The following is a 23361-nucleotide window of genomic DNA, read 5'->3' as shown; positions in this document are numbered from 1 at the left end:
CGCAGATTGCTTCGATCTCTCATTACTACAAAAGTGTACATTGATGGACGGAGTAATTCTAATCCTCTAAAAAAAACCTCAGCTTTGTTTGAATTTGAGTTTTATTTTGGGATTTCTTCATTAGTTCTTAATAATAGTGAGTACTCAAAGAGTGTGAATTGTTTTGCAACCTCTAGTTTACTAAAAAAATGAAAATCAATTGATGAGCATTGTGCCTTTTCTCAAAAAAAAAAGAAAAGAATATACCAAGGGAAATCTTATCTCTAATATCAATCAATATAGACAATTGTGATTGATTTAAAAAAATATGGTTTAATTAGTACACTTCTTACAAGGAAAATTTTGAACTTGAGTACCAACTTCTTGTGTTTGCTTTTTTACTCATCGAAACATTTCTCATCTGTTGTTGATTAAGTTGGGCCTAACATCAAATTTTTAATTCCTAGTCACCCACTAAAGGAGAGCTGAATACACTTGTTAACTTATTATTATCACATTCTGAAGAGATTACAGACCTAAATGTGCTAATACATAGTAATGTTTGTATTTGGAAAAGACTGTATTATAACGCATACTGACAAAAATCTGGAAAGCGAACAAATCATCTTAAAATGTTAATAGTTTTGTATTGCCATGAAGTCATGGGTTTTCCTCGGTAATCTCAAGCAACCATTGCGGAGTAAAGATTAAATCGCATGAGGTTCTTAACGAGCTATGAGTCTCTTGACGTTCACTCTACATTGTTACAGCATCTGTTTCTAAATGATATAAACTTTATTAGTTGAGTATCAGATGTTTTACCCGATACTCGAAATTCTCTTTTCATCTCTCTGCTACCTAGCCACGCTACTGAACCGAAACAAACGAACATTCAAAATATACTGACCACGAGAGCAACAGCAGCAGCAGCAGAAAATAATGCGGCGAAGAAACAAAACCTCAAAAAGTTGAAATGAAAAGAATGCTCAAGCGGATAAATAACAATAATTTGCTTTAAATCTTGCCTTTTTTATCCAAAATGGGTGTAATCAAAATATTGCTGCACAATCACCGCACGTTTCCCTCGCATTGCGATGAGGACGCCGCCGTTCGCACATTGTTCCATACTCACTAATACACGCACTCACACACACCACACCATTTGTAGCTCCAGATTAAATCGCTACGGCTTTCCACTTCACCTATCAGAACCGTTGCTGTTGTTGCTGCTGCCGCTGCGCTTGGGCAACGGCAGGCTTGCTGGTATCGTTCAAACGGGCAATCGTTTCCTCAATCCACTGCTTGAAATGAGCCACGTTGACCAATCCGAAGTACTTTTGGGGGTCACAGTTCATAGTTACCGTAGCTGAAGATGAAGTGAACGAAACTATTCCGCGTAACATCCACGCCCGATCCTCCTGGAAAAACATTCCCCCTCCAGCGTCTCCAAAGCAGGGAGTCGTTGCTGAAAAAAAAACTTCTAGTTAGAAAGGTTCAAAGTAGCAACCAAACAAACAAGTTACCGTTAGTCGATCCGGCACAGAACATTCCGGAGTATATATTACGCAGGAAGAAATCCCGATCACTCGTCAAGCAATCGATATAGGATACTATCGGAACCTTCAAAGCTTGCAATTTTTCAGAAAGTTTACCATCTGCCCGATAGCCCCAGCCAACGATGGTTCCCTTCTGGCCGACGAAATTTTCAATAGAATCGGAAGAATTCGGTAAACAAACCGGTTGAATGTATTTCGTGAAGACAACGTCTTTCTTCAGTCGCAGCAAGGCTATGTCATTCATTATTTCGCCGGGGACGTACTTCTCGTGGATGGAAACATTTTGCACCACTGCATCTCTCTTTCCAGCGAAAGATTCAACCAAATTAAACTGTCCAAGCTCCACCACAATCGCCCCTTCGGGCTTACCGCGTCCATGATAGGCACAGGAAGCCGTAGTCAGCAAATAACGAGCATTGATTAGTGTTGCACCACATTTGTAATCGCGCTGGTGATTAGTTCCGCTGACGTGATAAACTGCTGCATGCCAGGGCCAATTTCCGGGAATCGAATCGTGTCCACCTACGATCAGACCGCCGCTCGTTACCTTCCGAACTCCACAGGACGGTGACGGCTTTCGTCTTAGTGACTGAATTCGTCGCGGCGAATCTGCTGTAACTTCCGCTATAGACAGCAGCATCAAAGCCGCTACCGTAACAACAAACACGTACTTCATCACTCTGCAACGAGTAAAAATGAACTACCGCTTGATGAAATGAGAATAGGAGCATAGCGAGTGCTTTGCAGACGATAACGAACGTAGGTCACGGCGAAGTGTGACCCGAATGTCGTAAGATTACGCGCCTGAAAATTCTCGTACTGATTTGCAATTCAATCAGCGGCGGAAGCTCGTTAGTTCCAGTAGTTAAAATGAATCACCTCAACCGAACAAGAACGACGCGACCACACACGCGGTTCGAGTACACAGTTTTATCGATGGAAAATTATCCGAATGCAAACGAAGCCATAATGTCCAGTCATCGGAATCAGCAGCCACAACCAAAGCGAAGAACGAATTGCTGACCGGGCAGGCCGAGTCCGGTTAAAGAAAAACAAACCACAGACATACGAACTCAATGGAAGCACCTATCGATTCCAGTGAACATAAACATAAAACTGAGGATGGTTCAAGTTGGGCGCACCGAGAAGCAAATTCATCCCTCACTTCCTTGCCGGTTCTGCAGCTGCAGTCCGCGACCAACTGATTGACTCACTTCTTGGGGCCCGCGAAGACGCGGAACAATAAAATCGGTGTAAAGTGTAGCACACGTCATCTCATCATCGGTGTCCGGTGCGTAGAGTTCGCCTGTAACAGACGAGCGTAGAAGTAGAAAAACTGGCTCGCCCGAACCAGAGCGATAAAAGCTGCAGAACAGAAAATAAGGTTTATGGATGCAATTTAAAAGATTACAATAATAAAAATTGTTTACAATATGCAACCTCCAACTTGCATATTTGCGATACAAAGTTGTGCTAAATCCGTCTGAGCTTCCAAACCAATACCCTGGAATTACCGTCAGTATGAATTAAATGTAAATTCCATAGAAAATGAATAAAAATGAATATTTTTTTAACATATCATTCCCGAATTCTCTGAAACTTTTCACAGTTGTTTCTTTATGATAAAGAGGTCATTTTATGATATTAGTTTTTCAAATTGACTCACGACTGCTGTTTCAAAAGGACCTGTCTAAAAATGTGACTGATGAATAAAATATTTTATAACAGAAAAACGGTTTGTTTGGTTGAAATAGTGGCTTCGCAAAGTTATAGGTAATAAAGTTGTGGTTGTAGATAAAATATATACACTGTAAAAAATGTCATGTTTCAAATTTTACAAATTGTCACATATTATTAAATATCTAGATGTCTTCAAATCATCAAATTATCAAGTCATCATAAAACACTTCAAATCAAGTCTTCTAGTTTCCAAAATTGGCCGTCTTCACGAATTAAGACCACCAAATTTGCGCGCCCTGAAAGTTCATATGGGTAGCAGACATAACCTGATAGGATATTGTAAGCAATTATATAAGAAAACCATAATTTCACCGTTAACTGAATACAACTAGGCGTGTTCGGGTTTGCAACACCGCACAGCACTTCTTGCAATTGATATCCCGAAAAAAAAGGAACCTCCACACTATCCGGGCACACACCTTGACTTATCGCAGAATGTTACTGCCAATTACCGCTGTCATCGGGTACCCACTATTGCGCTGAAGTAACCTGTTTCTTGGAACGAAAATACCGCAGAGCATGTCTTATTATTTTAACATGTCAGCCAGCAGGCTACAGCGGACGACATTAGCAGCGAAGTCAATTGTTTTAACATCTCTCATCTGTCACCGGTTGGGTTGGGCGAAAGCAAGCGAAGAAAAAACTGGCCTTATGATCTGTCCGGGCCGGTTTGTTCCTGATGGGAAATGAAACAAACAAAAAACGGAACTACAAGGGCCACTTATAAATGTTTATCACGTTTTATTTGAAATCGTCGCAGTTTCAGAAAGGTGGAGCAGAAAACAAAAACTTCCAACTGTCAATTCGAGCTGACGGAAGCAGAACATGTTCTGCGACGTGATCTTGTTCCCTAGAACTTTGGGGAGGATAATGCACGCTCGGTTTCCTCCTGGGCTGCTAAGCACACAGTCACTGGCCGGTAGGTGAAGCATTTTGACGGATCGCGTCGTCTCGTTTTGTTTGCTCATCCAGCGGACAGAGGCGACACCCGCCCGAATGAACCACAACGACCGAGCACAAGTGCTGTGTAAACAAATCAAGATACTACTTCCCGCCTGCTGTTGTTGTTGGCCGAAGGCTAGTCCCGGTTGTCATCGGGTTTATGTTTATTCATAAAGCTGTAAATCTTCAATCAAAAATAAATTTGCAACCTGATGGTTGGCCCCTTGAATGGTGCGGGTGCAAACAAACCAAGGCTTAAAAGAGAGCAACGTGGCACACTCATTAGAGTTGACTTGCCTGCTGGTTCTGCCAGCATTTCTTGGAACTCTCTCTCGACTCCTCTATGTGGTTGTGCAGGCCAGATTGTGAGTTGGAGATAGGTCGCGGCTGGATTTGCATATCTACCGGAGTACCGATTGAGGAAGAAAAGGGCCCCCGGTCGGACGCGGACACAGGCCTGACGCCCAAACAAAAACAAAAATATTTGAACAAACATTCAACCTCTCGTTGTGAACGCGCTCGCTGTTCCCGCATTGCCCTCGAGAAGAAATGTCATGTGGGTGGTACTCACTTCTTTGGTCAGTCAGTACTTATCCCTCGAAGCAGCCCCGTTTGGAAGCTGTAGCGATAATTTTACAGTGCAAAGGTTTCTACACAACACAACTGGTTGGGTTGGGTTGGGATTTATTCTGCAAACACAAGGATGTTTCCCGATCGGGTTCACTATCTCAGCTGATGAAATGGAGTATTGAAACAGAGCATACGGTGCTGGGTTGTACATGAACAAGCTTTCGCCTGCGGCGAAAATATTATTTCACAGTAAAAACCAACACCAGGGCAGACTAAAAGAGCAACAGCTGCTAGGGGAAAAGAAAAGCTGAATGTAAAAGTTTTACATTTGAAACACTCCAGTACCAAGCTTGACAGCTTGGTATTATTTTCACCGATGCGTGATTTAAATGTATCTTCCATTAGGGAATTCAAATGACTATTTTGCGGGTTTAATAAGAAAAATATTTACCATTCAAAATGCAAGAGCCGCGACCAAAAAAACGAATAAGTATTTTTGTAAAAAAATAAATTTTGTGGCAATTTCTGCACAAACAATTTGAAAGTTTTTCGAAATATTAGAGCGATCTAATAAAGTCGAAAAAGAAAAATAAATAGTAAAAAAAAATTCAAAATGAACGAATAAAAATACGGAAATAATAAAATGCTAGAAAGGAAAAATAAAGATTATATAATGGAACAATCGAAAAGAAAATCGAAAAAAAATATGCAGAAACTAGAATTGCTGCACAAAGAAATACAAACTAAAACAACGGTAAATTAAAGTAGTGTGTAAGAGCGTCGGACAGTAAAAAAATTAAAAATGAATTTCTTCATTTCACTTTTTGGCTTTTACTATTTTCTTCTATTTAACTTTCTCCTACTTTTCCTAATAATAATTCTTCAACAGTAGCGTCTGGACACGCAACCACCACAGAACACCCCTGAAATTCAATTTCAATTCAGTTTAACAAAAAAAAAAAACAAACAAAAAATGGAAAGACAATAAAATGAGACAATACAAAAGTAGAAGAATATATAAATGCAACGAAGGAAAACTAAAGACATAATTTGAATGTAACGGAAAACAAATTATCGCTCAGTGGTGGAATTTAACAACGGAATAAATAAATGAACTGAAAAGTCTGGCCGAATAGAATAGAATGAGTTAAAATAAATGAAACAGTAATGAAGAGAAATGAAAAAATCGAACAAAATTGATAAAATGAATAAGGAGAATGTAAGAAAATTAGAAAACAAGTATTACAAAAACGGAAGCAAAATAATAGCAGATTAGTAAAAGCTGAAATAATTATTAAAAATAAACACATGCAAGAAATGATAATAAAAAAATCGAAGAACGTGGAAAATGTAAATTTCAAACTTAAAAATTGCAAAAAAAATGAATAGAAAATTTCAACTGCAGCATCGTGAGATGAAATCTTAACACTTCCAATGAGCACTCTTTAAAACTTTTCAAAATGCTGTAGAGGAATGCTGATCAGAAATACGCAAAATTTTAATCGATTAATTATCATTTGAATGACACTACGCACACGTATCTGACATTTCAAACTGAGTATTTTCCGCGGGTAGAAAATTTTGTAGACTCAAGAGTAATTTTCTAAAAGGGCGTATGTAGTTTGGCAAAGGCTGTTGTTACAAAGCATTCGAAGCATAGTAGCTCAGAAACCGTTGGTTGTATAGAAAAACTGCCTGAGAATGAGTTGCAGGGAACGGATGCTGTCTTTCAAAAAATATACAAGGTGAAAGAAAATATTTTTGACTACAAAAAGTTATAAATAAACAATAAATTTTAATTCAGAAAAATAATTAATTTTTTTCAAAGAAATTCGAAGTTTTAACAAAACATTTTGGTAAAAAAATTGTGGATGAAAAACAGTAAGGTTTTTGAGTTTTAAAGATTTTCTTCAATTTCAACATTTTGGAGAATAATCAAATTAATAGTCAAAGGCAGATTCTGATAAAAATTTCAAATCATAAAGCTTTAAGCGGCTAACTTTTCAAATACATCCATTTTTGAGATATTTCAAAATTAAGTTCGGAAAATTTGAGTTTTTTTATTTGTATTTGAAGTTATTTGTAATCTAATTTTTCAAACCTAATTTTAAGATGTTTAAAAAACGGATGCATTCAGAAAGTTAACCGAAAAATAATTATTGTAAAAAATGTTTGAATTGAAAAACATGCTTTTAATTTCTAGTACAAAATATATTTTTCCTTTCTGCATCCTGGATTTTTTACCAATAGTTTTGTTATAATATCAAGCTTCGTTGAGAAAATAATTCAGGAAAAATTCACCTTTTTTGTAAATTGAAATTCGGTGCTTGTTTAAAAATTTTTGTAGTGAAAAAAATCTCTTCAAATTACAATTATTATTTCCACTCATAGTTCTGGACGTGTAGTGCATTTCGGAAAAGAAGTTTCTTGTGCAAAACTTAGTAGTACATATTAGAAAACGTTTGCCATCGAAAGCTCAAAAATGTAAAATTTTGAGTTGTGCCAGTGTTCTACAAAACTATATAAATATGAATATATGGTGCAAATAAGTTATAACACTCAGAGTTCATATAGATTAAGATAACATTTCACTTTTAATGCGAGCGGAAAACGGAAAAATATTGAATTTTTAATCATTTATTTGTTTTGTCTTTAAAGGAACAATTGTAGTTCAATTTAAAATCGAAATGATACTAATTACATCTCTGTGCTACCCCAACAGTGGGGAGCTATATTCACACTGAGAACCAGACGGCCCGCAGTTTTTAATGTGGTTGCCAAAAAAATCAAAACTTCACCGAAAAAAGTGGCCTTCTTTGTCCTACTTTCTGCAAATATTGAATGATAGGTTCGCTAAGTCTGCTGCCGTTACCGCTGTCACTAGTCGCTGATGTCACCAGCTGCTACTATGTTGGAATCGTCCTTTCCACCATCCACTAGTAAAATGATTGGTTTGAGCAGAGGCAGGCCCAAAGAGTGCATTTCCGTCTGCGTCTCAACAAGGCTTGATCATTTGTAATAGTACATTAGTTTGAATATTCAAATTACAATTTTCTGCATTTGGGCGGATGCATAGGTGATTTTCTATTCGATTGCTGCAAGAACGAAGGAAATCCGTTGAAAACTATTCGACCTAAAAACTTTTTAGAAATTGGACATATTTTTCCACTGTTTTGTTTTCAGATTTTAATTTTACACCTCTATATAGCAGAACCTGAGAGACGTAGTTCTACGTAAAAAGAGGTTTTCATCTTGTCTCTCTTGTAGCGTTGCTACAAAACTTAGTGTTCAAATAAAATCTGGCAAAACGAAAATAAAAGTCTGGCAAAAATCGGGCACTCATTGTCGGATAAAATTCCCGACAAAATTTAAAGTGAAGACCTTTTTTTATTTTATTTTTTTTTCCCGCAATGATGACCTTTTTGCGAGACGACGCGGATGAAATCTGGCAAAAATCTGTCTCATTTTCAAGTATCTGGCAGATTCTGAGGTTTATCTGTTTGTCTGGCGCGCAAACAAAAATCTGGCAAAATCCAGATTTTTCTGGCACTCTGGCAACGTTGCTCTCTTGGCTGCCATGTTTTCGAGTGGTGGTTGCTGTATGTGTGGCTTAAGCTAGGGGGCCTCTCGAGTCGGAAGGCCCGGAGCATTTGCCCCCATTGATCCATCCCCCTTAAAACTGGACCTGCTTTAAAGAAACGGTGTCTCCAGCAAAGTTGTAGATAATGTTATCACGAAAAACTTTGCTCAAGACAATTTTCTCCTAATTCCTCTTGTTTTGGAGATATGTATATTGTTTCATATTAGACTAGTCTTTATGGATTTTTCTGATTATCTGCAAAACTGTAGCATTTAGAAGACATATATGTTCAGCATTTGTTTGAATATTATCGGGACTCATAGCTTTGTAGAAGACACAAAAAATATAGCTTCTACAAATACCGAGTGATTGTCAAAATGTAAGCTCAAAATCGTTAATTTTTTAATTAGTTTCCAAATACTGGTTTTATTGATTTATTTTATTGTAGTGGTACTAGAGAATCTAACTGTTAGATTTTGCACTTCAGAGAAATGGTGTCTTCAGCAAAAATACTGCTGTCACGAAAAACTGTCGAAAATACTTTTCTTCTAACTCTTATTGTTTTGGAGTTATAACGTATTAATTTAGAATAGCACTTGAAATCAGATTTTCTTGATTATCTAAAAAACGCTAGCATTTAGAAGACAACACTGTTCAGCATATATTTAAGTATCATTCAAACACACAACTTTGTAGAAGACACAATACACATAGCGCCTACACAGACCGAATTATTGCCAAAAAATATAGGAAATATTGCATATCCGACAATGACTATATTAAAAGGGACAAACGTTTTAATGAATTTCGTAGAAGGATTATGATAATAATTCATCCATACAGGTTTTTTGCTAGTTTTTGACTAACTATGATCTGGGGATGTGCAAAAAATTATAATTATTTTGTTTTTTTTCAATAACTCAGTATTTGTAAGTGTTTTTTTGTGTCTACTACAAAGCTATGTGTTTCGACGATATTCAAATATATGCTGAACATTGCTGCTTTCTAAAAGTTACAGTTTTTTAGATAATCAAAAAACTCTAATTATAAAGACTAGTCTAATATGAAACGTTATATCTCCAAAACGAAAGGAGCTAGAAGAAAAGGCTTTTCGACAAAGTTTTTTGTGACAACATTACCTAGAACTTTGCTGAAGAAACTATTTCGCTTAAGCTCACAACCGAAAAGCTACATATTGCAGCACCACTAGCGGTATATTTCCAAGCTAAAACTTATTGTCATTCTCGGAAGCTTCTCATATACTAAATTTCTGCTGAAGATAGTATGTCAAAAGAACTAGTACTTGGTGAGTAAATGAAGAAAAAAATCACTGTTTTGAGCTCTCATACTGTTGTGCAACCCTTTAAAATTAAAGCATATGCCGAATACAAAAAAAAATAAAAAATATGCCGAATACATACGTTCCCTGTAAAAATTACTATTCAGTCCAAAAATTTTTTCATCCTCCAAAAATACTCTAAATTTATTGCGTTTATTGCGTCTGATACGTGTGCAAAGTTTCATTCGATATTCGACGATAGGTCATTCAGTGGGGTTTTGCTCTGTATTTAAATTAGATTCCGTTCAAATTTTACTGTAAGAATCAAAGCTCTTTACCAAACGTTTAGTCAGCACCCAACCGAGTCCCATTATCTTCTGGGTCAGCGTTTCACTGACTAGCGAGCTGAGAATCAGGCAGGGAGGCTTTTCCGGGTCCATCGGGCCAGCGCGAGCTGCTGGCAACAGAGGTGTGCACAGAATGCGGAATAACTCGGGCACGTTCTGCTCTGTCCGTCCATCCGACCGAACCGTCCGGAGCGATTGTGTTTTATGTATTATTTATATTCCATTAATATTTATCTCACACCGGTCTCGTGGTATTTACTGTAGATGAGCGAACTGCCGGCCGGGAGCAGCGATTGTGGTTGTTCCGCTGGTCGTAGAAAAACAGGTAACAGTCGAACACGAGTACTCCGATTGCGCCGTTGGTTGGCACAATAAATGAATACAGCTATTAGTAAACAATACATAATTATTTTGTTTGGCGAAGAATAAACCGGCAATTCATTCAACTGGTTTGGCTTGGTTGTTCGAAGTAAAAATTTGGAAACCTTACCCGACACCACCTTTGCTCGAAGAACATTTAAAAACTTGCGTGTGCATTGGAAAAATATTTTTAATTTGGTTTTTCATTTCCATAATAATGAAATCCAACCGAACGAGTGACGTTTCACAGTACTGTCGAGGCCATTCCGATCGAAACGGCCAACACAACAGAGACTAACAAAATTGAGAACGACCACAAGTGGTCCATTCTGCAACCCTGTGTATGCCAGCTCCCCGTTTGTCTGCGTTTCCCCAACCGTGTGCTTCAGCAGGAGTGGGAGTCTTGCAAAGTCTGCAAACTCCAGCGGCGACTGTGTCGTGTTTTGTACAGGTCGTAAGGCACCCGTCAGAAGCGAAAAAAACAAAGAGAACGGATTTGTTTATTTTTGTTACTGTTGAAACTCCCCCAAATCAGCACATTTTGAAGACACTGAATAGTTAACGAGATCCCCCGGTTGACGCAAGCCAGTTTGTTTACCTGCGATGCTGGGCACTAACCGCTTAGCAAACAATGTGTAATTAAAATAAATACAATGATTGACAAATCGGTGACAGTAGACAAAGGCTGCTGGATTCGAAGAGAAGTTTTTGATTTTGGCGAAGTGCTAATTGCTTCTCATAGCCACTTTTAGTTTATGCTGAGCCTGTACGAAAACATCGTCGACATTCCCATCATTGCGTCATCCATAGAACCAACCAACTAAAAAGAAATAAAAAAAGCATAAATTCGATGCGCTCATAAAGTGCGCTTAGTACCGGTGGATGAAATCACATAAAATCAAAGAGAAAACGCTGCCTGCCTGCGCCACACTGGCTGTCGCTCGAACGATGATGCGCTTTTTAGTGCATCGGTAAGCACGTGCTGGCAAGAAGTTACCAGGTACGTGCTCGGGAATTATAATGTTCCGATGGGAAAAACTAATTCGCTGAGTCTGGAAATGTGCAAAGCATTGTACCGTAGCGTTCTATCGTTTGGGATTTGCTTGCCAACTGGGTCGATCAAGAGGGGGTGACAATAATTGCCAGTAAGCACATTTACACAGCTATGTCTTTAAATGAATTGAGACTCACAGAACACTGTCAACTAGCTCGATTCGCACAGCAATGGCAGATCCGGTTTGAGTGCTTTTGGTGACATTTGAAAAATAATAAAAATAGAACTACCCATAAAGGTTTCGGTTAATGGAACGAAATTTGAAACTTGAAGTACCTATAGTTTTTGACATTTTTGACGAGGATTTGTAATCAGAAAAACTTTAGCTTTTGATGTTTTATTCATAATAGTTTTTATAGAATTCTCAAATACCAAACAAACATTGAAAAGTCACCCTGCTGAATTAATCAGTTAGGTACAACAATTAAAGGCTTCATTTCATGATTAAACTTTGGAATCTAAATATCAGTAACCAGCTGAGAGGTCGGAAATGACCGGACGGTCCCAAATAACCATTTTATTCGCCTTAAATTACGAAATAATAAATGCTTTTTCACCGTAGCTTCGTGCAATTAACCCGAGCAGTAATCAATCCACAAGAAATACTGCGCGAAAAACAATGGCTATCGCGACATTAAACCAATTGCGCAGTCGCAGCGCAGCTGCTCACAATTAGCTTTATTGACTTAATAGTTTCTTTACGGTTCCAAAGAAGCGTTTCGAAGGTTTTGTTTTTTTTCTCATTTTTCTTCTGTTGAGAAATGACTCATTAGCAAGCGAAACCGTAATCTGGATCAAATGGCGCCCAGAGCAGCCGCCGCCAGCCAACAGTCAGTCAGCGCTTCTTTCGCATCGGCTTGCCTTGGGCTAAGTCACATTAATTAATTATTCACAACTTTTTTCCGAGAAATTTGCCGCGATGATCTGTGTCTACCATAGATAACGGAGCCAGGCTGTTGCCGCTGTTCATAACCGATGCGGCTACGTCCATCAATGACTGGCCTTGTGCCATATGTCAGGCGATGGGGAATCGAGGAATCGATTTGACGCAGCATGCGTTCCCTTATTCTTCGCCACACCACTAACCAGTAGCGATATCAAATTTCAATTAAATGCGAGACGATTGATGTGCGCGCTGGAATCGGAATGTTTCTCGTCCAGTAACGCACTCGTCTCTTCACGTCACACCCCGGTACGGTTCCTCGTACTGGAGGAGACTGACTGACTGTTGGTGGGTTGGGAAACAGAGGAAGTTTTCCCAGCTTGGCAACAACATCGTGAAAGACGACGACGCGAACAGAATTAAATTAACATTTCCCACGATCTTGTTTATAATTACTTGTTTTACCCGGTTCTGGATGGCAAACGGACGACTCCACCAGCCGGTACCTTCTGCCACACTCTGGGCTTAGAAAAGTCAAGTAACAATTTTCCTCATCACCAGTAGTCAGTCACCAGCGGGTGCGGAGAAGCCGGGAGAGGAGAAAAAATGACTCTTATTGCTCTGTTTATATATGGCAGATGATACCGACGAGAGAAAAAAAATAGTAGTCCAGGAAAAAAATGGAGATACGGATGTTGACGGAGAATTCGCCTGCTCATCAAAACGTCACGAGCGTTTTAATTGTTGGGAACATGGACGGCAGCGTACCGTGCTGGATCGAAACCCGTACAGTATCGAAATCCGTACACCTTGATGTTTTTCTTCAGTTTTAAGCATTATAAAAGTGAAAATTTATATGATAGTTACATGTACATATCCGTTGAGTTGTTGGCCTTCTGATATATTAAACTATGCGCCAGTAGGCCATGAAATAAAAATATTAAAAATAAAAAATCAATCGTGTATCGGTTTCAGTTGTCATTTTGTTGTATCGTTAGAGAATTTACTAAGGAAACGTTCTTCAGATAAAAACGATTTTCAAGTGGGATATAAGTGTTTTACTCTGTGAATCTTTTTAAAATTGATAGAAAAGGTAAGTCTTTGTCATTTTCGAGCTGTATATTGTCTAAAAAATAGTGTAAGTTGTATTTATTCAACAAAAACTCTGCCGTACGGATTTTGCTCTTTTTATTTGCTTGAATCGAAATCCGTACAGCGTGTGTATCATGCATATATAGTTGAATTTTCTTCTTGTTTTCAGCATATAATGGAAGAAAACAAGTATAAATATACGGCAAACAATTTTAAACGACCTGTGACTGAGGTGCGCAAGGGAAAGTCGTACCGGGAAGCTTCGAGAGGTTCCGGCGTTCCGGTTACTACGAAACGCTACGAAAATTGCACTATTTCAGCTGATATCAAAAATTAGAAAACCGTGTGAAACTTTAGAAGCCAGTTGATCCTCAAAATATACTTATTCGGTAATTTAAAGATAAATTATAAAGAAAAGATGTTCATTTTTGTATTTCTTCATCTATACGGAGTTTGATTTATTGTTGTATGGACTTTGATCTAGTCTATATCGCGTGTGTGCGGATTTCGATTCAAAAGTGTACGGGTTTTGATTCAGACAAAAAACTGTGTACGGATTTCGATTCAAAACATGTTCTATTTAAACATGATTTTTTCAAGTTTCGGAGTGATTTCAATCATTTTGCTGGAAAATAGTGATAAAATATAAGTAGACCTATAAGTAAATATGCCAGTTCAAAGCAATATGTGATTTCTTGATTTTATATTGACCCTCGAAGATTATCATGTGCTTAGGTGTACGGATTTCGATCCAGCACGGTAGTGGCTCTTCCGGTTTGTTACCGTGTGAGAGCATTCTCTTAAACCAGCCAGAGCGTGCACTTTTGTCGCAATTTCGAAGTTTAGATGGCCATTAACTCTTGCATCGCAAATCAAGGAAATATTGCAAAGAAGAGCTAACTTAAAGATTATTTTTGGAAAATGTTGAAAATTCACAAATAAGTACAAACATTTCCCTTTGCAATAAAACTTGTTGATACAAAATCGATTTTAAACTAAGAGGGTATATGACGTTAAACTAAAAATTAGAAGATTAAAATAATCGAAAATGCCTGTTACAACAATATTCAAAGTACTGCCAAAAATCGAACACCGATCAACCGATTGGTATGAAACTTTTGGAAAAATGTTAATCGTAGTATGAGGAACCTCAACAAAATGAAAAACATCACAAATATTCACATGAAAATTCTAGGTTTTTCCAGCACTCGACCACTGTGCGATCCGTGGATCCTGTTCAAAAGTGCCTACATAGATTTTAAGCTAGTTATTGGTTCATTTTTTTGTTTCTGTCTTACAAAGCATTTTTCGATTTTTAGTTTAGAGGTTGTGTATCAAAATGTGAAAATAACGAAACATCAATATCTCAGAAACGACACAACCGATTTCAATAAAACTGGTCGCAAAAGATCGGGCTGTCTCCAAAACCCTTAACTCCTAAATTTCGTTATGATTGAACATATGGTTCAAAAGTTATGTAAAGAAAAGTTATCCTGAGGTTGTTTAAACTCACTCATTTTTCTCAGAAATGGCTGAACCGATTTTAACAAAATTAGTGTCAAATGAAAGGTCTAATAGCCCCATAGGTTGCTATTGAATTTCATTGTAATCGGATTGTAACTTTGTCCGTTGTTCATAAAAATGTGAAATCACATAATGAAAGTAAACATATTGACTTTCTCCTAACGATCACTGGCTAATTGAAAGGTAGAAAATTGATCCAAATTGCCGAATATCATATACTACTCGACTCAGTTCGACGAATCAAGCATTTTCTGCATGTATGCTTGTATAGGTGTATATGTTTGTGTGTGGGTGTGTATGTGCACCTTTTTTTTCGCACTCACTTTTCTCAGAGATGGTCTGGCCGATTCTTTCTATGTTGGTGTCAAATGAAGGGTCTATTCGGCGCTTAGGTTGCTATTGAATTTCATTGTAATCAAACTTTTAGTTTTGGCGCTGCAGTTGAGAATTCGCGCTTTAGAACTCCTGGCCCAGGACTTGGGAACGAGCCGGCACTTCAAAACTGCTCTGCGATGAAGCTATGGTTAATGTTGACCCGGATCATCCTACTCTGGACGTATTGTCCTTGAAATAGTATCGGAACGTCGTGGATTCCATTTTCGACTGGTTGATTACGGTGTGCTGAAAAAAGCGTTATCAGCAATTGAGTGGCAGTTTTTGAATTCGCAACAGGATTTGACAGATATTGTCGACATTTTCAACGCAGAGATCGAAGCTTACGTCCCACTTCAACGATTACCGATGAAACCTGCTTGGACTAACCGGCATTCGTCAATTGAAGCGTTATAGATGAGCTGCTCAGCGAAAGAACCACTTTAGACTCGCAAGCAACAGGTGCAAACTAATCGGATTGTAACTTTGTCCGTTGTTCATAAAAATGTGAAATCACATAATGAAAGTAAACATATTGACTTTCTCCTAACGATCACTGGCTAATTGAAAGGTAGAAAATTGATCCAAATTGCCGAATATCATATACTACTCGACTCAGTTCGACGAATCAAGCATTTTCTGCATGTATGCATGTATAGGTGTATATGTTTGTGTGTGGGTGTGTATGTGCACCTTTTTTTTCGCACTCACTTTTCTCAGAGATGGTCTGGCCGATTCTTTCTATGTTGGTGTCAAATGAAGGGTCTATTTGGCGCTTAGGTTGCTATTGAATTTCATTGTAATCAAACTTTCAGTTTTGGCGCTGCGTCAGAATGTGAAAATCGGTCTTATATCTCAGAAGCTATGAACATAGTTGAATTCTTTATTTGAATTGGGCTTTTAAACCCTTAAACAATGAATTTCATAATGTTTAAACATGTGGTTTGAAAGTTATAGAAAGAAACGTAGCCCACAGACTGTTTAAAACTATAGCTACGATCAAAATATGTGGCCCAAACATCATTTAAATTTGATATTGTACTATTTCAATGTTTGTGGCCTCGCTCGGGATTGAAGTTGAAATAAAAAGTCATTTCTATCATTTCACTTTTTGCCTTTCTCCTAGAAAGGTATAGCAATCACTGCAAAAACTAAAGGTATAAAAGTGCTCAAGAGGGCCGAATGTCGTATATCATTCGATTCAGTTCGACGAGCTGAGCATTTTCTGTATGTGTGTGTGTGTGTATGTGTGTGTGTGAGTGTAACGTTCTCCCAATCTCACTCGCTTTTCTCAGAGATGGCTGAGCCGATTTCAATGAAATTAATTGCAAATGAAAGGTCTAGGATCCTATTGAATTTCATTGTAATCTTATTTCTAGTTTAGAGATTATGTATCAAAATATAGAAATCACGAAACCTCAATATCTCAGAAACTACACAATCGATTTGAACAAAATTGGTTTCAAATGAACGGGCTACCTTAAAAACCCTTAACTTTTGAATTCTATGAAGATTGAACATGTGGTTCAAAAGTTATGGAAAGAAACGTGTTCTGGAGACTATTTAATCTCACTCATGTTTCTCAGAGATGGCAGGACCGATTTTCAGAAAATCAGTGTCATATGGAAGGTTTTGTTACCCCATAAGACCCTATTGATTTTTTTTGCAAACGGATTATTAATTTGCCTGTTTTGTTTAATAATGTGAAATCCAGCTATAAAAAGAAACATATTTCGAAGACTACTTGGATTCACTCACTTTTCTCAGAGATGGTTGAAACGATTTCCACAATTTTAGTGTCAAATAAAAGGTCTAGCTGCCTCGTAACACCCCATTGAATTTTGCTGTAATCGGACTGTAACTTCGTCTGTAATGTATCGAAATGTGAATATCACGAACTTCATTATCTTAGAAACTACACAACCGATTCGAACAATAATGATATCAGATGAACGGGCTAGTTAAGAGTTAACTGATGAATTATGATTGAACAAGTTTGATTGTAATCAAACTTAAGCAACCGTTATGTATTAAATTGTTAAAACAACGTAAGTCTATAATCTCAAGTATCACACGAACATAACTAGTGTCATACAAACGAGTCATCTCTCAAACTTACATATAACAAACTTCAAACTTCATAACAATTTAATATGTGGTTCAAAAGTTTTGGAACGAAAAGAAATTCAAAAACTATTCATCACTATACCTGCTTTGATCAATATATATGGCCTCAACATGATTTAAATGTGGTATCGTTCTATCTTAACGTTCCCGATACGCTCGTGATTAAATTGTTTGAATTTAAGAGTCATTTCTTTTATTTCGCTATTTCTTAAGCACTAACCTTACGTCAAATTTCATATTTTATACTTTAATTACAACATTAATTTTTTAGAACCCAAAGAGTGCATATACCCTTATTGGATTTAAGCAATCATGTAAATCAATTTTTACAAATAACAAGTTTGAATGAGAAAGGCTGAGTCTGACCGCTAGGTGGATTAATTTAGGTTTTTTTGTAGGTACATTTAGTTATAGGATTATTATCTTCTCTCTTTTATTTTGGTCCCAAATGTGTTCTCGGTGAATTTAAGCTTAAATTGTATTCAGTTATTTTTAACACATTTTATCTGCCGAATTTGGGATTGTTGTCCTCTTTCGCCATTTTTGACGTTTTACAAGATTTTCAGCTAAATTATGCTATATTAAGTATTAAATTTTGGCATGTTTATCGGTTATTATAAGTCAATTTTAAGATATCCAACATCTCTGTTATCTCATTCTTTTTTGAAAAACTTTGAGGTAAAAGCATACAAACAATTATTGGCCTAGAATCTCTTCAGTAAATTGCAAATATTTTTTGTCAAATGTGCCTATGCCTAATATTTATTGAATGGTAATCGAGACCCAAAAAGGAACAGGGTTCAGGTCTCATCTTCGAAAGTGTAGATACATTTTCAACTCAATTGGGTTTTAATTGTTTCCAATACGATGTCTTCCACTCCCTTTTTGTACGAAAACGTTGTTAGTCTCATCGATATCAATCAAGCTCAGCTCAAGAAAACGTTGTTAGTCTCATCGTTTTAAGTTTAATAATTCTATACTTTATTCTCACACTGCCGTAATTTCAAATTGAATCAAACAATTTACGACTTGGTATAAAGTATTCATTTCAAAAGAAGAATAAAACACAAACCGCATAGATTATCATCCCAGACAACAACCGCAAATCGGTGCAACAAGGTTTCCTGTCAAGATGTGAGCAAAATATGCAGTGTTTTCCGCGCTGATTTCCAACATACCTACCAACATAAACCAACACGCGTTTCAGCCGGTAGCTCAGGCCGACTGTGTTCACCATACGATAGCTTCAGCAGCGTTCTTTTCTTTCTCGTAGATGTGTCTACCGGCTGTCAATTTTAGAAACGAAAAGTTTAGCTGTCCGCAGGTTTCGCACGGATATTTTTTCGCGTCACAGTGTGTCATCGAATCAAATCAAGTGCGGAATGTACAATTCCATAAGAGGTTTTTTTTCGCTCCAGCCACTGTCTTCGCCAAAAAATGTGACCAACCTTCACTCGCTTACCGACTACCATACAGTACGGTAACAACAGTAGCTCCATAACATCAAAATCACACTGTGTAATGTCGCATAAACTCTTGCTGCGCTTCTTCACCTGGGAGCGAAGCGCACAGAAGGTGAGAACCAGCAGTTGGAATTCAGCGGACAAATGATTATTTAATGACAAGATCGTGATGATAGCGAGAGACAGCCGGCTCTTATGGGAAGCTGGACGGAACGCCACTGCACTGTCTGCAGTGACGGCGACAGTGGCTTCTGGGGTGGCCGCTAGTCGGAGGCAACTCTGGCGAGTCTCAACAGAAACGCCTCACGCCTTTAGGTTATCAAAATAATTTGGTGGTTTCAAAGGTTGAGTATCAATCTGTGCAGAAATTAAAATTTGATAAACCTCTGTTCAAGTCTGTATGGTGCCTTGAATGCAGAGAAATCGTGTCCACGGTCGCAAAAGGAATTGAATTTTAATTTGTATCCGCTCTCTTTTCCTTCTGGGATTCGGCTTGGTTTTTTATACTCCCCAAGACCATTCAGTGCTTACGATGCAAGCTGGAAGGAAAAACTTGATTGAATGTCGCGCCGATATAATCGAATTTCTTCTGTGTTGGATTCTGATCTGTTTCGCACAGTACGGGCTACTGTCCGGCGGCGACCGAAGTTTGAGGTTTTTTTTGCTTTCAGGTTTGTGGTCTACCAGAAGCTGGCTGGGCGACTTTTGAAGCCACTTAAGGTTGTGCAGAAGAGCGAGCCGCCTCCGGAGTCAGGACGAGGACGGCTTCGGCGGTGATACACACAGTCGAATGAAACAAGCGGAACATCGCCACAATGTGCAGATGTAAACCGAGAGCGTTAGAAATGAATGACGGGTCGGATCGCTCGTACAGTTCAACCCGTCCTAGAGAATATGGAAATCGATGACTTAGCGTATGTCCGCATCGCAATAGGTTCATCAGTGTCACTTCAGGTGACGTTTGCCCATAGATGCGTAGACGAGTGAGTGTTGATGTCTCTATTAAAAACGAATCTCCTCGACGGCTCAAGCAAGATAGCACTTCCGCTAGATGTTTTTTTTTATATAAATTCACTTAAATGTAGATTTTTTCACGCACATGTGAAGCGCAACTGTTTTCCTAGGAATTTGCCCGCAAGAAGGGAATATGTTTTGGCCTTGATCTGTTTACCAGAAATCATTCTCGTTTTTGGGACTGTAAACATGCTCTCCACTAAGTTACTATTGTGGTTTACTGACTTTGGCTTTTGTGCACTGGCGGACGGAGCGACCGTGGAAGGGTTATGACTTTACACTCTGTCGGAATCCCGAACAAGGACCGAGACAAAAGCAACATCACTTATGCTCACGCCGCGCCGCTTCATATGGAAAAGCGGAAAAGCAAAGTGATGAATAATGGCTTAATTTTTACGAACTTGTTAACTAAAATATGTCACCCGCCAAAGACGGCGGCAGCAAGAACGGGTACAGAATTACACACATGCGATTTTCATGAGTGCTTTGAGATGTTTCTGGCTAAGCCGGGCCATGTTCGGTACGGAATATGATACACAAAGTTCAGACCGGAGCATAAACAAGAACCAGTCTAATGGGAACAGTGATCCCGGAGAGAAGCGGGAAATGGGAAAACGAAATGTGATATTTGAACTTGTAGCGTTCGACCACGGATGACGGCAGCCCCGGTGGCAGTTCCATTTTGTAGAACTGTTTTTTTTCTTCTGTATAACTGAAGTTGAAAAACTAGTGTTAGATGGTAGACTATGGTCATGATTATTACAGTCGGATTGTATAGTGGCGACTTTTTTTTATGTTTCTAGCTTATGATTTTTTCCAGAAGCAATAAGACCATTTTCGAATATTTATAGAAATATTTTTATGTTATATATGATTATTAAAATCAAATAATAAAATTACTACATTATCCAATATTTCATAAATATAAAAATTCAATATTGCTCTATCTTAAAGCATTACTTCGAAAGAACATTTTCTTAAATTTTGAATAGACATTTAAGCAATACACATAAGCAGGCCCGGATTTGGGGGAGGGCAAATGCCCCGGGCCTCCCGATTCAAGGGCCCCCCCAAGTCCTGGGCCGACCTTTTTTTTTTTTTGCTCGTCACCTCCCAGAATGTACCTCTAAATGTTTTAAGAAAAGGGGGCCTCACAAACAAATTTGCCCCGGGCCCCCCTCCGTCTAAATCCGGCCCTGCACATAAGATAGTCCCTATATAGAGGAGCGATTGCCAATATGCGAACTTCATATTCAGCAACTTTTGAGTATATGATTTTGTAGTTTTAAATCTATATTTTAATAATTTCTGAAAGAAATCTTGATGCACAGAACGGTTCATACTGAAGAACGCCTCCAAAGCTACCACTTTCAGAAATAAAGGAAAATAGTTTTTCGGAATATGTTGAAATATACCCTACCGAAGCTGTTATGGTATATTTACACAAAATTGAGAGCGTCTTGAGTCAGTTTTTGGCTACTGGGCATCCTCCCGATCGTAAATTAGAATCAGAAAAAATTGGTTGAAATACAGATATCCCCCCGCCTATCCATAACAGAAACATTTTTTACGCCATATACGTGTAGTTTTACTCCTGGTTTCATATTGACATAATAGTTTCAACGATCGAAAAAAATAATTCGACGGATTGTTTTCGAGCATATTCCAATGAAAATTAGCGAACACATGTTCGAATTCTTTGTGCTTAGTCGTGCAGAATCTGGAAATTATCTACTTATGCTTATGCTGGAGCCGATGTGCTCGTTCGCTAAGGAAAAAAAAAACTGTACTGTAGTTCGATCACAGATACGAAATAACTCTAGTAAAAATAAATTTACCGGGCATAATGGGTTGTGCTTTCTTCGTTATGCAACTAAGCGAGGTCAAATCGGACAAGCCACTGCTGAGAAAACTTGTCTAATTTATTGAACTCAGGCAGCCTTATAACTTTGCCCGGTAGAGAAAGACGAAACTGCAAAAATATTTGGTATGTGAAGTAAAAATTTCCGAATGCTTAAAGGCGAATAAGTCGTCCAATTTGTCACTATTTGTCCTCTTGTTCGAAAACCCTTGATGACAAAAATTAATTTGCTTCTAGTTTGCCCATCATCATTGCTCAAAAGCGTGATTCGTGTTTCGTTTCAGTACAATCCACTAGTCCTGCTGAGATCTTATCCTATTATTAATCTAGTATCGAAAACCACTCTGCATCCCTATCAAGAACAAACTCGCGTGTCGTGATATCACCCGGCGAGCGCTTCTTTGACCTTCCCCCAACCAACGAGAGACTTTGTCGCGCTTCCGGTCTGATTCCCCCCTCCGTACGCGCGAATGAAATGACATCCGATTGAGAATAACATCGATAATCCCACTCCGCGGGCGCACGAACCAATTCCGATTCGCTTCCGATAGGATCTACCATTTTCCACGCTCTCATTATTCAAATTTATCGCAATCGGCGGCTGCGACATTGACGGGGCCGCACAGCGCGATATTTTGCGACGTTCGGTCGTCCTGTTGCCGTTTTCGACTATCACGGTCCAGGCAGGGGACTGGTTCGACTAGAGCCGGGGCAGACAGTCCATAGGACTCCCGCTGGTGTGCTGGTGGTTCACGTTGAGGGAATACTCAAGTGAGACAAAATAATCATAAATCTCGTGGTTGGTAGGACCGCAGCAACACAGCTTTCGTAACCGTCGCGAGCGGGAGTATAGTGCGGTTTGGCTGTGGCCGAATGTGATTTTAATTTCCGATAAGTCCAACGAGCCGACATGTAAAACATGAAACTTTGGAAACTTTTTTGAACTATTTTCCATGGGTCGGACTGCGGGTATGTGTGTTTAGATTCCATTGTTTTGAATGGGGTTTCACTCTTGCGCCATGTACTTGCTGCTAGACCAAGAGTCGAGATCTAACATGGTAGATAACAATCAAAAACAGCGCTCGAAAGAGGACGAACGACGAAGCCGGGCTTCAGTCCGTGGAGCTTTGGAAGTGAGACAATGAACTTCACAGCCAGCACACAGTGCTTTTCACTTATTCGTTGGCTATAAGAGAAATTGTAGTTTCATGACCCTCCAGCATCATTCGCTGCCATCAACGGAACGGAACACAACGAGTTTAGAAGGTATAAAATAAACAACAATTGAATTAATTTCGCATTTGAATGTTTTAGCATTTTTTCTGCACTCATTTTCTGTCGCCTTCATGTTCAACAGCCGGCGGAGTGGTGGTGGCGATGGCAGCCCAAGTGCCAAGTGTGTCACATACAGCATCAGACATGCCACGGTTCTTACTAATACCGCAGGTTACACTTTTACACACATTTGGAATTCTGATCATGTATGCCAGCCAACCGGCGTCGGGCCATCTTCTGCGGTTCTTGCTCGGGGGTCCCGGTTTAGCCGCTAGTGACACAAGTGTTCAACAGAAATTCCCGTTGTTTTGCAAATTTTTAAGATTTTGCTTCCTAGGAGTAC

At 38.6% G+C, this 23361-nt stretch overlaps 2 protein-coding genes across 2 annotated transcripts in view; one reads left to right on the top strand and one right to left on the bottom strand.

Moving 5' to 3' along the window:
* LOC129724966 (fringe glycosyltransferase) overlaps nucleotides 1-23361 on the top strand; it is a 252940-nt gene that overhangs the window by 72270 nt on the left and 157309 nt on the right. The gene's annotated exons all lie outside the window — the stretch shown is intronic.
* On the bottom strand, nucleotides 159-2320 carry LOC129724967 (venom protease-like). Its single transcript, XM_055680284.1, has 2 exons — nucleotides 1503-2320; nucleotides 159-1444 (listed from the first exon to the last, which is right to left on the bottom strand). The coding sequence occupies exons 1-2, from the start codon at nucleotides 2209-2211 to the stop codon at nucleotides 1185-1187; spliced, it is 969 nt and encodes a 322-aa protein (XP_055536259.1). The 5' UTR covers nucleotides 2212-2320; the 3' UTR covers nucleotides 159-1184.

Source organism: Wyeomyia smithii, chromosome 2, assembly GCF_029784165.1.
Source record: "Wyeomyia smithii strain HCP4-BCI-WySm-NY-G18 chromosome 2, ASM2978416v1, whole genome shotgun sequence".
In the NCBI taxonomy this organism is placed as follows: Eukaryota; Metazoa; Arthropoda; class Insecta; order Diptera; family Culicidae; genus Wyeomyia; species Wyeomyia smithii.
The sequence above is the reverse complement of the archived record's forward strand: the minus strand, read 5'-3'. Positions and strand labels throughout refer to the sequence as shown.